The following is a 17558-nucleotide window of genomic DNA, read 5'->3' on the forward strand; positions in this document are numbered from 1 at the left end:
CCGCGATCAGAATGTAGGTAGGAAGGCATACCAAATATTGCAAAAATCTGATTTAGACAATGGATTATAGTACCAGTAGTCATGTTCTGACAGGCGAATACAAACGGAAAACGAGAATACTCATCCACCACCGTGAGCATGTAGTGTTTTTATGGAATTCGAGGGTAGAGGTCCCTTGAAGTCTAGACTGAGACGTTCAAAGGGCTGCGTGGCCTTAACCCATTAAACTCCGATGACAAGATGTCTTGTCATTTGGTCAAATAAAACAAAAAATCATAAAACACCAAAATGTTTGATCAAACACCAGAAAAATATGACGTCAGTCCTCGCTTCGCTCGCGAGCGAAGCGAGGACTGAGCGTCATATTTTTCTGGTGTTTGATCAAACATTTTGGTGTTTTATGATTTTTTGTTTTATTTGACCAAATGACAAGACATCTTGTCATCGGAGTTTAATGGGTTAATAATAGGGGGTTTGGTGTGGTTTGTAGAAACGAGGTTTCAATCGGGCACATTGAGGGCATTCAGAACACACCCTCCTCACATCTTCCACGGAATAGGGAAGAGTTCTCACTCTGACAAAATGAGCAAGTCTTGTTGCACCGGGATAGTAAAGTTGAGCGTGGAGAACATAAACATAAAAACATAAGAATGAAGGAGACTGCAAGAGACCATAAGGCCTACACAAGGCAGCTCCATATCCATCACCACCATCATCCCCATCCATAAAGTTGTCTAACCGTTTTTTAAAACAACTGATAGTTTCAGTGCTCACTACATGGTTACTAAGTCTTCAATTCGTTGACCACCCTATTAGTAAACCAATTCTTGCCCATTTCCTTCTTAGATATAAATTTACCCAGTTTAAATCCATTACTAGGAGTCCTGCCCTGTTGTTTTGATATGATGACCTTGTTTGCATCCCCCTTGTTAAAGTCTTTGATCCACTTGAACACCTCTATTAGATCACCCCGCACTCTGCGTCTTTCCAGGGAGTGTAAGTTAAGGTGCCTAAGTTTCTCCTCGTAAGTCAAATTTCTGAATCAATGTATCATTTTGGTCATTCTATTGAATTGATGTCCATTCTATAGGGCAGAAACCAAAACTGTACCGCATAGTCAAGGATGGGTCTAACTATCGCTAGATAGAGTTTGATAATTACCTCTGCACTTCTATCCGTTACCGTCCTAGCAATAAAACCTAATGCTCTCTTAGCTTTATTCCTGGCGCTAATGCACTGTTTCCTGGTTTTAAGGTCCGGACTCACCAGAACTCCCAAGTCTCTCTCGCACTCAGTTTTCTTTAAAAACGTGTTATCTAAGCTGTACCTATTTTCGGGGTTGTGTAGCCCTATGTTTAACACGCTACAATTAGAGATATTGAAGGTCATTTGCCATTTCACCGACCATATCAACAATTAGGCGTCCTATTTTAGTGTCATCCACAAACTTACTAACATCGCTATTTATCCCATCGTCTAAGTCATTTATGTACATAATGAACAACAAGGGACCCAAAACAGAGCCCTGGAGGACCCCACTACTAACATTGCCCCACCTGGATTTTACTCCATTTATGGTGACCCGCTGTTTTCTGTTTCTGATCCAAGCTCTAATCCATTCTAACACTTTTCCTCCTATGCCATGGGCTTTGATTTTATTTAGTAGTCTGGTGTGGCACCTTGTCGAACGCTTTGCTATAGTCAAAGTAAACCACATCGTAATTATCATTGTTATCTGACGCCTTATATACTTTAATGTAAAAGGATAGAAGATTAGTTACACATGACTTACCCTTGGAGAAACCACGCTGTGTATCACGAATTAAATTATGTCTTTCGATGTGTTCTCTAAGTCTATTTACTATTATTGATTGAACCATTTTACCTATAACCGATGTCAATACTGACTGGCCTGTAGTTGCATATAGACGATTTATCTCCCTTCTTAAAAACAGGAACAACGTTTGCCTGCCCCCAAGCAGTAGGCACAAAACCAGTGTCTACCGATTTATCAAATATTTCAGTTAATTGGTCGCAAATTTCAAATTTACACTCTTTAAGCATTCTCGGAAAATTTTCGTCTGGACCCGGGGATTTTGTAGCTTTAAGTCTGTCAATCTGCTTGACTACTTCTTCTTTACTAATGCTGATATTAGATAGACTACTTTCTTCATCCCCACTGAAAATCGGATCGCAGTCAGGTACCTCATCTAATTTCTCATTAGTAAACACCGAGAGAAAATATTTGTTAAACTCCTCACTCATTTTTCCTCTGATTCTATCATGACATTTCCATCGTTTTTAATTGGACCTATTTTTTCTTTATTTTTTGTTCTATAGAGATGAAAGAAACCCTTCTTGCTTGACTGGTAACCTTAATTTCATAGTTACGTTTCGCTGTAGTGTATTTTTTTTAACCAGATTTGCCATTTCGTTATATCTTGATCTAAGATGTGTTTCCTCGTTTTTTTATTTTTACGTAAAGTCCTCGTTTCATTCCGATCTCATGTTTCAGTCTGTCCGTCATCCATTTGGGAGTATTACTATTCTTTCGTATTGAATTCAGGGGGATAAATACATTTTGTGTAATAATAATTAAATCAGTTAGATTGCTATACATTTCATTCAAATCGCTGACCTGGCTGTTTACCCCCCACCCGCAAGTGACCTGAACCAAAAGCTCAGATGGTTTCTCGTTATTGGCAGTGGTTCCACAGTGAGCACGTGAGAGAGTGTCTGCAGGTACATGATGTCATAGTTGTAGCACCCCAACTCGATCCTCCATCGTTGAATTTTATCTTTCTTGATTTTTCCAAGTCGATTCGTATGGAACATAAACCTGACAGCCTGTTAGTTCGTAACTAAAGTCAAACGTCGTCAGGTCAAGTAGTGAGACCACCTTTTTACAAATTCCACAATTGCAAACGCCTCCTTTTCTGCTGCAGAGTGTTTGCATTCAGTAGGTGTAAGAGTGCGAGAGAAAAAGGCAACTGGACGGCCTGCCTGATTCAGAGTAGCAGAAATGGCTGTATCGGATGCTTCAGTTTCAGCTACCAAAGGAATGATTTCATCAATTGGGCCCACAACAGCCTTCCCACTCTCTTCTTTGAGGTCATCGATGGCTTTCGGGGCCTCTGGACCCAAAAGGAAAAGTGTCAGTGGTAATAAGAGGTTTGATCTTGTCAGAGAATCGGGAAACCCACTATGAATAATAGGAAAACTTACCAATAAAAAGGCGTAAACGTTCAGAATCAGGTTTGAGAGAGCCGTGGGATATTGTGTAACCAAGAAAATCTATAGATTTTGTAGAAATGGTAGATTTAGTCTCATTGAAGCTAAGGTTGTGAAACTGGGCAGCTTCTTAAAACTTCGCTAAGTTCTCATCATGTTCCAGCTGGATCTTCCCTGCCACGACTATATTGTCCACATAAGCATAAGTTCCATGTAGATCGTGTTACTTGTTGATGCTGTCAATAATCCTCTGGAAGGAAGCAAAATCGTTCGTAACTCCGAATGGTACTCTGTGGAACTGGTATAGCTTGCCATTCGCTTCAGAAGCAGCATATGGCTTGTCCTTTTGGTGATAAGCACCCTTCAGGTCCAGTGAACTATAGTACTTGTAATGAGACAGTTTCGTGACAAGGTCATCTGTTCTTGGATAAGGGTACGCATCCAAACGAGTGAATTTATTAACGGTTTGTCCATAGTCAGCAACCAATCTCCTTCAGTGGCGTTCATTCGACACAACAAGGACTTGTCTCCTCCATGGAGATGTACTCTCCTCAAGAACACCATCATGTAGCATCTTGTTAATTGTATACACTATGAACTTCTTATCATCATCCCCAAACCTCAGATATTTCGTTGTAATGGGTTTACAGTGAGGAGCAAGACCTGAAAAGAGACGAGATGTCTCCACCAAAGCAGACAGTACACTGCAAGTGGCAGGGTTGGAGATCTTTAGATCTTTCTTGAATCCGCCAAAGTCCACAGTAACACTATAGTGCTGGTTCATGAAGTCTTAACCAAGAATGACATCACAACACAAGTCTGGCAGCACAGAGAGCCTCGTATTGTAGTAGCACTCACCCTAAAAATTGATGTCAACCGTGCAGTGTCCCTTCACAGGAGACGTGAGTAACGAAGAGGCCATAGGTAAGCTCCCAGTCGCTGGGACAACCTTCAACTTGTGCTTCTTGGCATAGCTCTATGAGATGAAAGATTCAGAGCTCCCTGTGTCGATAAGAGCGGTTGCTTTGTTATTACTAACCAAAACATACACAGTAGCTCGCCATAGTAGTCCCGGGGAAGAAACAGAGATAACAGCCTGTGTAGAAGACTGAGTGGATGCAGAGGTAGAAAACGTAGTAGACCGGCACACTTTAGCAAAGAGTCCCTGCTTTTTACATGTATGACAAGTGACGTTTCTAGCAGGACACAGTATAACATACATCGTCTTCAAGATAATGAACTAGCACCTGGGGAGATGCTCTCCCTAGCCGGGCACGAACTCACACTCGTTGTCGGAGGCTTTAATGTACATCACCCCATCTTCTGCTCCCTCAGGCGACCTAATCCTACAGGGCACACCTTTGGAACGCCTCTGAGGGAGATACCTGAGATCACCCTATTGAACTCAGGAGAGGCTACTCACATCTTGGGAGGGCGCGTAGACCTCTCTTTGCTTTCCACGCGGATGGGTCATTGCAGCTCACTATCGACCATTTTGCCTTAGTCACGATTTTGGCCGCGGACCTCCTCTCTCCCTCCACCTCGGCGCTGAAATACAGGGAAACCCAATTGGATCCCTTTTCAGGAGGAACTAGACCGCTGGTACCACCCCTACGTCCCCACACAGAATAATTGACGATCTACATCGAAACTTCGTCGAAGTCGTCCAGGCCGCTGCGGAACGAGTTGTCCCCAAAACGAAACTAGGCATAAATAGGTATGCTGACCGGTGGTATTACAATGAAATCGTAAGAGAGCGAAATCATAGAATAAATGTAATCCGTAGCTTCCTGCGACGCAACCCATCCCTTGAGGCACGAGCCCTCCTACGCTCTGCCATCAGGCATGCGAGGGCAGTCACCCCCAGAGTCCGGGAAGAAAAGTAGCTGGAATGATGTGTCACTTTTTCTGCCCAAACCTCTGCTAGCGCCCTCTAGAGAAAACTCCAAATGGAATCAGGTGCAGTTTCCTCCCCCTACCCCGCTCACCCGCAGCTCAAACAACAGGCAGACCTGTAGGCGCAGCAGTTTGCGGACCGCTCCTCTTCCACCAAACTCCCTCCACCTTTCAGGCAGGAGCAGCACCCCTTCCACAGGATAGGGAGGATGTGATCCACGTGGCAATGGCCAAGGCTGCCCCCGACGGACTGTCCCTTTACACTCGAGGAACTTCGACGGGCTCGTAAGACGAGCAAAGATATATCTCCTGGTAGCGACGGGATACACCTTACTCCTTTCTGAGACGACTGAGACCTTCTGGGGAGCTGGCGGCACTGGCATTCATCAATGCCTCCTGGAATGCGAGGCGTCTCCATCCGGAGTGGAAAAAGGTGGATATCGTGACGATCCCCAAGCCCAAGGGCCCACACAGCTACAGGTCTATATCCCTCAAGCCCTGTATTTGCAAGACCACTGAGCGGATGGTCCTCAATAGCTTCCTATGGTGGGTGGAACCCTTACATCACAATATGTATGGCTTCATAAAAGGGATGGCAGCAACTAACTGTGTGGCAACCCTTCTTGGATTGGTCGGTAGTCATCCTGCTAAGAGGATCCAAAGCAGACTCCTGAACAGAGTTATAGACTACCTCACAGATAGAATAGTGAGAGTGCATTTCCAGGGACCTATCCGCATGCCATAGGTTGGAAAATGGGACCCCGCAGGGATGTGTTCTCAGTCTTACTCTCTTGAACGTGCGCATAGAGAACCTAACTCTCCTTGATCCCGGGAAGGATGCTCGCCTCCTCCTTTACTATGCGGACAATCTCGCGTTGGTGGTCACTGGGGGCGGCTCAGAGGACTCTCAATCACCTCTCCCAGGGATGTGGAAAGTTGGGACTGAATATCTCAACGACAAAGACCAGAGCAGTGAATCTGAGAACACGGAAGCAATGCCCACACCTTATTCTCCAGGGCAACACCCTCCCATGGGTGCCTACTAATCAATACTTGGGCATCTAGATCGGCATCAGGCTCTCCTTCACTCCAGAAGTCAGGTACCTTCGAGAGGCCACGAAGACGAGATTAAATCTCTTGAGCCATGACAAGACCACGGCTAGGTGCCGGGCACAAGGTCCTCCGGATGCACTATATCCAAGCGGTACGCTTGGTGGTGAACTATGCCGCTGTAGCTCTCTTCTCTCTTCGGCCCAGTTCGTGGGGCAAGCTCGAAGTTCTGCAAAACCAAGTTCTTCGCATTGTCACTTCGTCCCTTCCATGGACCAGTGTGATGAACCTTAAGCGGCCCATACACGATCAATTATATTGCGCAGTTTCATTGTCAATACTCTGAATTGACAATTAAATTGACCGTGTATAGGCGATATATCGCCCATACACGGTCAATTCAATTGTCAATTCAGAGTATTGACAATGAAATTGCGCAATATAATTGATCGTGTATGGGCCGCTTTAGAGAGGAGGTGGGGGTTACCTCCCTTCGCCTACGGGTGAAGAGGCTTACCTCATCCGAATTTAGACCGACCTGAGGATAAGAGAAATAAAACCCTCTCTCCTAAGTGCCCTGCAAGACGATGGAGACTCCACTGGTCACTCCTGCAAGACCCATGCCGTGAATGCGATCCGTGCCTTTGAACTGCTGGCATTGGTTCGGCGACGTGCTCTAGACGGTCCTCATCCAGTTTATGCTTCCCCCCCCCCCACCTCCCCTGTGGCGATCTATCTGCGCCAGTTTTCAAGTTTTCCACCTCAACGGAAGGAAGGCTGAGTACGACCCGGCGCGGCTGCGATCCATGGTCCTTGAGGCCATAAGGTCCATCAACCCCACCCCCACGAGCCTGTCGTACTACACGGACGGCTCTGTGGACCCCCTCACTGGAAGATGTGTCGCGGATTTTACCGCGCTATGGAGAGTGAGTGAAGGAAGTTCTACTCTTCAGACGGAGCTTGCTGCCATTTCCAAGGCCCTAAACGACGCTCTCTCTGCTGAGGAGGAGGCAGTTGTAATGCACACAAACTCAAGAGGTGCTTTTGACGTCATCCGGTCCGAGAAGACAACGGATGACGTATACTTAATGACGTCAATCCAGCATTCGTTTCACCTGTTGGACTAGCATGGAAGGTCTGCCATATTCCACTGGATCCCCAGTCACATCGAGATTCTAAGGAACACCATCATGAGTGATGCTGTCAAGGTAGCGACGAGGTTCAGCACAATCACACTGCCCCTGGCATCTACGATCACACGGATCAAGAGCGTTACCAGTAAGAAGATCCGCCTGGTATATCGCTGTGGGTGACAATTGCTACATGCGGGAAGAGACAATTACGAACGCTGCAAATTCTGTGGGACCAAGATGCAAAAGCCCCTCCACCGCTACCTGCTAGAGCAGGGGTTCTCAGCCTTACTTGGCCCATTCACCCCTTTCACCAATTGTCAGAATGTCATTCTCCCCCCTCCTTTCCAAGATGGTCTGTTTCAAAAGGTGCATTCTAAATAATATGCAAATATTACTAAAAACCCTTTTATTTTTTCCAAATTAGTATATATTTTTCCCAAATTAGTATAAATCCAGCCCAGGTGACAGGCCAGATAGGCCAAAACCTATAATTGCTTTCCTCACCCCGTAAGCTGACTGTGGTCACAAATCACCCCCAGAAATCCCAAAATTCTCCCCTGGGGGTGAATTTCACCCCTAACGAGAACCCCTGTGCTAGAGTGTAGAACCATGGATATCTTTTGCCTCGGACTCAGCCCGCCACTCGCCGCGGCATGGGCGGCGGGGCATATCACCGTCTCCCCTTCTGAGTTGGGGGCACAGCCTCCCTCATTCTGGTGCTGCCGGCTGTTGAGGGGTGGCCCCCTCCCCTAAGATCAGGGTGCTCCTGCTGTCGTTAGGTTCGGACACGCCAGGGGAATGAAACTCACAGTAACTCTATATCCTCGGCTTTACTCAACTCTAAATGCGTAAAGGGAAAACTTGACGTGTGGAGATGACTGTTGCTTGGAGATTACTGTTGCTTGGAGACGACTGTTGCTTGGAGATAACTGTTGCTTGGAGATGACTGTGGCTTGGAGACGACTGTTGCTTGGAGATGACTATTGCTTGGAGAAGGGTACTGCTTGAAGCGGAGAGCTGCTCGAAGATGTCGTGTCTTGGAGTGAACTGATCTCTCGGCTTGGTCCCCCTCCTTATAAAGGAGGCTGGTATCATGGCAACTTGTGCTGGCTCTTGATTGTCTCGTTTAATTTTCTTCTGGACGCTCTTGCTCACTACGCTTGCCAACTATGGGGCATATATAAGCTTGGTCGGAATGCGTCACGGCCAGTCTGGTTTAGACTGCGCGTCGCCACACTCCCACTAATAACAGTAGCATCACGTTAACAGTGACATCGCGTGAGCAACAAACCATGTTTATGAACTTCCGGACCACCTGCAAGGTTGAACTCCGAGCAGGTGCTGGCCCCGCAAAGCAAGAGAGAAAAAAATGAAAATTCAAGCAAAATGCAGCTTTCTCACGACAATGGCTTCACTCAAACTGTGTTGGTAACTCAAGGTCGGAGTTCCGTTTGTTTCATTCGTCAATAGCGTCCGTGACTTAGGCTGCACTCAATCTACATTTCTGATTGACTTAATAATAATTTGTGTCATTTTAAATATTATAATTCCTGCAAGTCTTAATTATGCCTATATAATGAATGGTAAGAACATTTTATATCTTCTAGTCAACATAAAAATTCAACAGGAAAACGAACTTGAGCAGTGTACATTAGTCGATCCACACACCTATTCCTAAGGCCTATATTTTCAACAGTCTCGCCTCACACTTCACGTACGCGATATACAACATAATGATACATTTAATTATTGTGTGTGTAGGGCTTCTACAGAACACCTAAAGCACAAAATATTATAACAAAGCTAAAAACAATGAGAAATATATAGTTTTCCATTTACTGCTGAATTTATTCATAACTATCATACATTTTCCTCTATGGCTGACGGTATGCGGCACACACCTAGCACACCATGAATATACGCCCCTATTCCATTTGTCATTTCTGAATATAAATCACCCCATATTATTTATCTGTATATTTCCTTCATGCCACACTAAAAAAATATGCAATAACCTTCAAATATGTAACTTCTTTTGATTATATCTCATTGATTTCTATCCCAAGAGGTCTTCTTTGCCCACATCTCTCACTAAGTTTCTCCTTTCTGCCTCCCCTGAATTCGAAGTTTCCGCCGCATACACTGTCGTAGGCACTACCACCCCTTTACATAATGTTCAATTTGCATCCATCCACAGATACCTATTTCCCATGACACTTTTCATTTATTTACTTCCCTCACTATACAGTTGACCTCCACCCCCACTCCTCCATTCCCTGCTACATGTGACCCTAAACACTTAAAAGTTTTTCACTTTCTCTAACCTTTCTCCTTATCTCCAACGTATTGCCGCCCTCACCCCTAGTACATTAATACCTTGAATAAACCTACATTGAAATACAAGATAATGCACAACAGCAGCATGAGGTTTTCCAAGAGAATAGAAGCGCTGGTAAACTACAGTTCATAACAACAAAGGTCATGGAGCAAGACAATAATGCAGGAAAGGGGTAATGGGCTGTGGAGGCTGCTTCTCCTTCCTCAAAGGCTCACTCGTGTGACTGTTGCTCTGTCACACAGATAGCTGTGTTCATGGAAGAAAATGGTGCAGTTGGCTGATGTCTTAGGCAATAAAGAAGATAGTTCTTGCAGAATCAGGTCCCAAAGTACTATCTATACTTGAGGGGCCTTGGATATAAGTGGAAACTTTATCAATTCCTTTGTTCTTTTTTATTTTGTCTAATGTTGTATGGGGTTGGCATATCTGACCTTCAGGTATATTGGGAAGAAACAGAGAGGAATTGAATCCCCCTATTTTCTCCCCTTTACTGTCCTTTTGAGGTCTAGCCAGTTGCACCTGCTACTAGGTGGTCATTAACTTCTATAGGATCTTAGGGAGAGGGGTCCAATATATTTGAAGGATCTTATATTCTTGCTAGAGAAAGGGCCACTCTTGAACCAGTAGGGACAAGCTGGTCCTGATCCACTAGCCCCTGATACCACTCTTGAAACTTGGAGAGCTGAAGTAGTAGTTGAAAGAAGAGATGAACAATTCATCAAGTAAAGTATAAATGGAGGCCATTCATCAATACCTTACCTCCCTTTGTGGGATTACCTATTCTTGTGTCACACAGGTGTAGGTACAAGATCCTGAACTGTTGGGGAGATTTGTTAGTCTCCCACAATGGAAATAAGCGTGCATGCTTTTTCTTGTTATCCTCGGTAATTTGCAATTATTATTTCGAACTATGTGTTCTTGTCATTAGCTGTACTTCATGTATATTGATTCTTTGCCAAATAAATTTATTATTATTATTATTATTATTATTATTATTATTATTATTATCATTATTATTATTATTATTGTTATTATTATTATTATCATTATTATTATTACATTATTATTATTATTATTATCATCATTATTACCTATTATTACTATTAATCCAATCTAATGCCTGGTGTCAAAACAGGGCTGGTATACTCCAAAAAACCCTGATGTGCTCAAGGCTCTCTAAATGGCTTGGAGAACTATATAATTTGACAGCCTAATATGGATTCTTTTGTTTGCATCTCTATATGGAAGTATTGTGGTGTGCTATGGGCATGTTATCACTGATGTGTGTGCATTAAAAATATTGCTTTCATGCTGTATTCGATGGACTGTGTAAGTGACAGGATGCAAAAGATGAGTGGGTTGATCTTGCTCTTGAAAAAATTGTGTTTATCATTCTTACATTCTGGTCCATGAGGAGGATTTAGGTTTCTGAGTATATGTGTTCTTGTATTTACCTAGTTGTATTTTGCGGGAAGGGGAGCTATGCTCGTGGTGTCCCGCCTTTGTATCTCGCAGTGTCTAGTTTGCTTTTAAACTCATGAATGGTTTTTGCGCATACTATTTCATTATCCAGTTTGTTCCAAGTGTCCAATACTCTATGTGGAAAACTGTTTTTCTTCAGTTCTCTTCTGTAGCTATGTTTTTTTATTTTCTTTCCATGTCCTCTTGTGTTTCTCTTGTCCCAGTTTAGTAAGTCCTCTCTATCAAGTATCTCTGTGCCTTTCATGATTCTGTAGATGGTCAGTAGGTCACCTCTCTCTCTTCTTTGCTCCAGCGTCGGTAACTCCAGTTTAGCCAATCTCTCCTCATATGATAGGTTTGCAAGTGCAGGTACCATTTTTGTTGCTGCTCTCTGGATTCTTTCTATTTTCTTTATATTCTTTTTGGTACAGGGTGACCACAATGTTGCCGCATACTCTAGTCTAGGCCTTATCAATGTAACCAGTATCTTTTTTTATCATGTCTTCATGTGTTCTTGTTTTAGTGCACCTATTATTGGCTTTGTGTTTTGTTTTGTTTTCTAAATTATTGGCTACCATGCTATGAATGCAGGGTTATTTATAGTCCTTACATTTTATATACAGAGATTAGTGTTTCTATTTGCTGTCCTACTCCTGTGCTTCCAAAGCAACAGTACCCATCATTAACTATATGAGCAGAATAATAAAAAAAAGATTTTACAGTATAAGTTTTATTGTAATACAGCACTACAAGAAATCCAGGATAATATAACTTCTCATAAGGCTTCTTTAGTGATTCTTGATGGTTGCTGACCCATCATATGAACAAACCAGCTATCTTGTATAAATTTCTCATTAATTAGATTGTTACTTTCACTTATTGTTTAATAATATAAATGTAGAAAAAAGTTAAACATTTAAAAGCCAAAATCATCTGCAATAACACCCCAAAAGATGACGTTTCTCAACTGGAATCACCACTACACAAAATATGACAAATTATTCTCCAATGACAAACTCCTACCTTGACAAGAGGTACCCTGCACTTAGGAGTGATAAGGGCAGTCATTTTTTTTTTCTTTTCTTTTCTTTTCTTTTACAAATTTGGGGTATTCCTCTTTGTCCTCTTTCATGCACAGATTTCTTAAAAAACTTGAGATTATATTTATGCTATCTGACTCCTCAGTTTGTTCCTGATTAACATCTGTCAAATCAATATTATTCTTCAGATCTGTAGACTATGAGAATGAAAACTAAGGATCAGCACTTTTGTAAGGATTTCCACTAGTGTTAGTCTGAATATTGTTATCTAGTTCAGCAGTTAGAGCACATGAAATTTCACAATGCAGTCTGTGTGGGCTTTTTCCTTTGAGAGTATCCATAACCTTTTTTTCAGATATGCTTACTAAGCATATGTTTGCTCAGTATATGCTCACTCAGACTACAAGAGCTGAAAAATAAAGCTTCACAAATGGTGTATTTACATGGCTTTTACCTTGTATGAGCCCTTATATACCTTGCCAGGCTATCTGTCCAAAAAAATGAAGCTGGGGAAAGGCTATATTTATAAGGTTTCTCTTATGTATGAATTCTAAAGTTTAATTGAGAAATTGAAGTTTGACAAGCAGCACCTTCATGAGGCTTTCCTCTCAAGTGAGTTCTCTGATGCTTTGCAAAAGTAGCATAGCGAGAAAATGAAGCTTCACAAAGAATGTATTTGTGAAGCTTCTCTCTAGGGTATGTCTTTTCAGAGAACCTATATAAGGAAATGAAACTTTACAGACAAGACATTGGTAAAGCTTCTTCCATATGTGAGTTCTCATAGCAGTGAGGTTAGAAAATGAAATTCACAAAGACGACATTTATAAGGTTTTTCCGAAGTATGAACTCTTGTGTGCCTTTTAAGATTACCAAATAGAGAAAATGAACCATCACAAACAGTGCACTCATCAGATTTCTTTTCTGAGTGAATTATCATATGGAGTGATTGAGAACCCACTGTAGAAATTACAAAACACACATGCATGAGGTTTTTCCCATTTGTGAGACATTGTACAACTTTCAAGTTCTCATATGAATTTTCAGAACACATGACCATGAATACAGTGAGACCTCTCATTAATAGACGTTAATTTGCTGTGTTTGCGGTGTTTTTGCTGTGTTTTTGGTGCTGTTGTTTAGTGCGTGCGATCACTATGCCACCCAAAAACCACTCCGAAACACCAAAAAACACAGAGAAAACACCGCAAACACAGCTAATTAACGTCCGTTAATGAGAGGTCTTACTGTATGTATTTACAAATACTACATACATAAAGGTTCTTCCATCTGTATGTTATGTATTTTCAGACCCCTTAACTGAGCAAATGAAATACTACTATTCATGACTTACTGTCCTGTTCCTTATTTCTTTCCAGATCACTAGAGAAACTGAAGATTCACTAAGAGTACATTTATCAAATTTCCCCCATGCATGTGATGTCACAAGGCATTCTACAACACCAAGAATGGTACATTCACAAGATTTTCCCCAGTGCAAATTCTCATATAACTTTTCAGAATATTTGATGGGGTAAATGCTTTACTAATAATATATCAATTATGTTTCTTCCTTGACCCTTTTTTTTTTTAAATCATTTCTCATGTAACTTCTCATATGAACTTTCAAAGTACCTGAGTGGGGAAACGAAGTTTTATAGAATACACTGATGAGGTTTGTCCTCTGTATAAGTTCTCATCTGGCTTTTCAGAAAAGTGGGAAGTGAGCCATTTGTTGTTTGCTGATGATGCTGCGCTTGTGACAGGGTCAGAAGTGGGGGTTAAAGGAGTTAGTGACAGAGTTTGGGAAGGTGTGCAATAGGAGAGAGTTGAAGGTAAATGTGGTAAAAAAGTAAGGTGATGAGATGCATAAGGGTAGAGGATGGCAGCGAATTGAAAATAGATCTTAAAGGAGAGAGGCTGGAGGAAGTGGATAGCTTTAGGTATTTGGGGTCACATGTGTCAGGAGAGGGAGAAGTGGAGCTAGAGGTAAATTGTAGACTGAGAGGGGAAAGTAAATCCCTTGGGGGATTAAAAAGTGTCATGAGAAATAGGCATCTGGGAATGGATGCAATGAGGAGATTGTATGAAGGGATGATTATGCTGATGGCTTTCTATGGAGCAGACATGGAATATAAGAGAGGCAAAGAGGAAAAATATGAATGTGTTTGAGATGAAATGACTGAGAAATATGGTAGAGGTTACTAAGTTGGATAGAGTGAGAAATGAGAAGCTGAGGAGAATGGGAGTGGAAAAGGAGATGACAGATAGGGCTAATCAAAGAATATTGGGATGGTTTGGGCACATGGAAAGATTGAAGAAAGATTAGTAAAGAGGTGAGGTTGGCAGAGGTGGAGGGGGTGAATTAGAAGGAATGACTGAGGATTAGATGAAAAGATAGGGTGAAGGGGGAATTGAGGAAGGAAGGGAGAGGGTAGGAGGTAGAGATCAGTGGAGTGAGGGGCTGTGTATAGATGATACTGTTATGCAATGGGAGGTGCAAGGGATGGGGGCATAGGGGGTGCTTATGTATTCACCTCGGTCTTTGGATCATGTATTGGACTAGTGATTGACAGCTATTTCCCTCCTGGAAGAGAGCTCAGAGCTCGTATGACCGATCTATGGGTAATGCTATGACCTTACACACACACACACACAAGACAATGGCGCTTCAACGAACAAAACAAAGAAGAAACCAGGGAGAAGGAAGAAAATTAAAAGTGGCCTATACCAACATTGACGGACTAATTTCGGGACTGAACGAACTCAATGATTATCTGTTAGAAGCAAAACCAGACATAATGGGAATTGTAGAGACTAAACTAAGAGGTGAAATACCATCCACTGTTATCGGACAAGGTTTATACAACTACTGGATAAAAAACAGGGACAAGAAACAGGGAGGGGGAATCATGTTCTTGGCCAAGAAAGACCTAAAGGTGACAAAAATTGCAGAGGGCAAAGGTAATGCTGAATTGATCATGATAAAAGTCGAAGGCAAGAATATGAAGAGTAGAAAGTTTGTGGTGACTTATGTGCCTCCAAAAACAAGCGCTTGGAAAGAAATTGAACATAAAAAAATGCTAGATGACACAAGAAAATCACTCAATGAGATACTAATGGGTAAGGGTAATCTGGTAGTTATGGGGGACTTCAATTGCAAAGAAATTTGTTGGGACAGCATGACAGTGCAAGGAGGAGATGACTCGTGGGGCAATGTACTGCTAGATATGACCATGGAGTACACAATGACCCAATGGGTCCATGAAAACACAAGGTACAGAAATAATGAAGAGCCATCGAAACTAGATCTAATATTTACAACAGAGCCTGAAATAGTGCATAAAGTCCAGTATGAGACACCAATTGGAAAGAGTGACCATGTACTCATCGAAACTATACTAAAGGAAGAAATAGACATAGAGAGGAACGAAAAGCATAGGAAAGGAAGACTGAGGTACAACAAAACAGACTTTACAAAACTAAAGACATTCTTCCGGAATGCAAACTGGGAAATATTTTACAGGGAAGAAACAGCAGTGGAAGAGAAATGGAATATATTGATGGAAAACTACAATGAAGGGGTAAACAGGCATGTACCAAGACAAAAGCGAGAGAGAGAGTACATTAAATGTTGGTTCAACAAAAGATGCAGTGAGGCAAAAGACAGAAGGGACAAAGCTTGGAAAAAGTGGAGAAAAGACAAAAAACAAAGCAAATGGCAAATTTATGTTAACTATAGAAATGAGTATGTTAATGTGAGAAGAGAGGAGAAAAGGAACCATGAGAAGGATATTATAGACAAATGCAAAGAGCAACCCAAACTATTCTATCGGTATGTGAATGGTAAACTTAAAAACAAACAGGAATTGGTGAAACTATGCCAAGGAAACATAGAATACACAGAAGATTTAGAGATGGCCGAAGTCATGAACAATCACTTTAAATCTGTTTTCACCAGAGAGAAAATACCGAATTGTGACATAGACGAAAACAAGAAATCTCCCCTCATGAATGAGTTTACAGCATCACTAAAGGAAATATCAGAACATTTATCAAGGCTGGATGTCAGAAAATCACATGGCCCGGACGGTATTGCAAATTGGATTCTAAAGGAGTGCAAAGAAGAACTAACAGACAAAATACACATCTTAATAAACAGCTCACTCAAAGAAGGAAAGATACCCGAGGACTGGAAAAACGCTAACATTGTACCAATACACAAAGGAGGAAACAAAGAAGAACCCACCAACTATAGGCCAGTATCACTAACAAGCACCATTGCCAAAATTTGTGAGAAAATAATCAAGAATAGATGGGTAAAACATCTGGAAGACAATGACATATTAAACCCAAGACAATTCGGATTCAGACAAGGAAGATCATGCTCCACAAACTTAATATGCTTTTACTCAAGACTAATAGACATAGTGCAAGAAAGAAATGGATGGGCTGATTGTGCATTCCTAGACTTGCAAAAAGCCTTTGACAAAGTACCACACAGAAAACTACTAAAAAAACTGGAACACATAGGAGGAATACAGGGAAACCTACTAAAATGGATAGAGGACTTTCTGACTGGTAGAAAGATGAGAGTAGTGCTCAGAGAAAAATATTCAGACTGGAAAGAGGTGATCAGTGGAGTACCGCAAGGATCTGTGCTGGCACCAATAATGTTTGCTATCTATATGAATGACATGGATGAGGACGTGAACTGCTACATGAGCTTCTTTGCCGATGACGCCAAACTGCTAAGGAAAATAGAAACTGATGAGGACTGTGAAGCACTGCAAGAAGACCTAAATAGGGTATGGAACTGGAGTCAGAAATGGTGCACTTGCAAAGGTGACCTATTGACCATCTACAGAATCATGAAAGGCACAGAGGTACTCGATAGTGAGAACTTACTTAACTGGGACAAAAGAAACACAAGAGGACATGGAAAGAAAATAAAAAAACATAGCTATAGAAGAGAACTGAAGAAAAACAGTTTTCCTCATAGAGTTTTGGACACTTGGAACAAACTGGACAATGAAATAGTATGCGCAAAAACCATTCATGAGTTTAAAAACAAACTAGACACTGCAAGATACAAAGGCGGGACAACACGAGCATAGCTCCCCTTCCCGCAAAATACAACTAGGTAAATACAACTAGGTAAATACACACCCAACTCCCCACCCACGAGAGTCGGAGTAACGACCCGAAGCGCAGCGATACCGAAATAATTTCGGCCTTGGGCAGGATTCGAACCAGGTACTGTGGGCACCTCCGTACTGACAGTCCAGTACTCTATCAACCACGCCACCAAGTGTGAATGATGTTTTGACAGCCTGAAGGGGTTTCTCCCTGTCTTCTCTTGTTCTGCATGAGAGATCTGAGGTGGGGGGTCAGTATTTAAGTGAAGCAGCC

The 17558-nt window shown here is 42.1% G+C and overlaps 1 protein-coding gene across 1 annotated transcript; it reads right to left on the bottom strand.

Moving 5' to 3' along the window:
* Positions 1–2877: 2877 nt before the first annotated feature.
* Positions 2878–4015, bottom strand: LOC143030418 (uncharacterized). The gene is made up of 3 exons (XM_076193566.1): positions 3852–4015; positions 3459–3653; positions 2878–3202 (listed from the first exon to the last, which is right to left on the bottom strand). Exons 1-3 carry the CDS (start codon positions 4013–4015, stop codon positions 2878–2880), a joined length of 684 nt encoding a protein of 227 aa, XP_076049681.1.
* Between the last annotated feature and the right edge of the window lie 13543 nt (positions 4016–17558).

This window comes from Oratosquilla oratoria, chromosome 12, assembly GCF_046742065.1.
Source record: "Oratosquilla oratoria isolate Oo_2021 chromosome 12, ASM4674206v1, whole genome shotgun sequence".
Taxonomy (NCBI): domain Eukaryota; kingdom Metazoa; phylum Arthropoda; class Malacostraca; order Stomatopoda; family Squillidae; genus Oratosquilla; species Oratosquilla oratoria.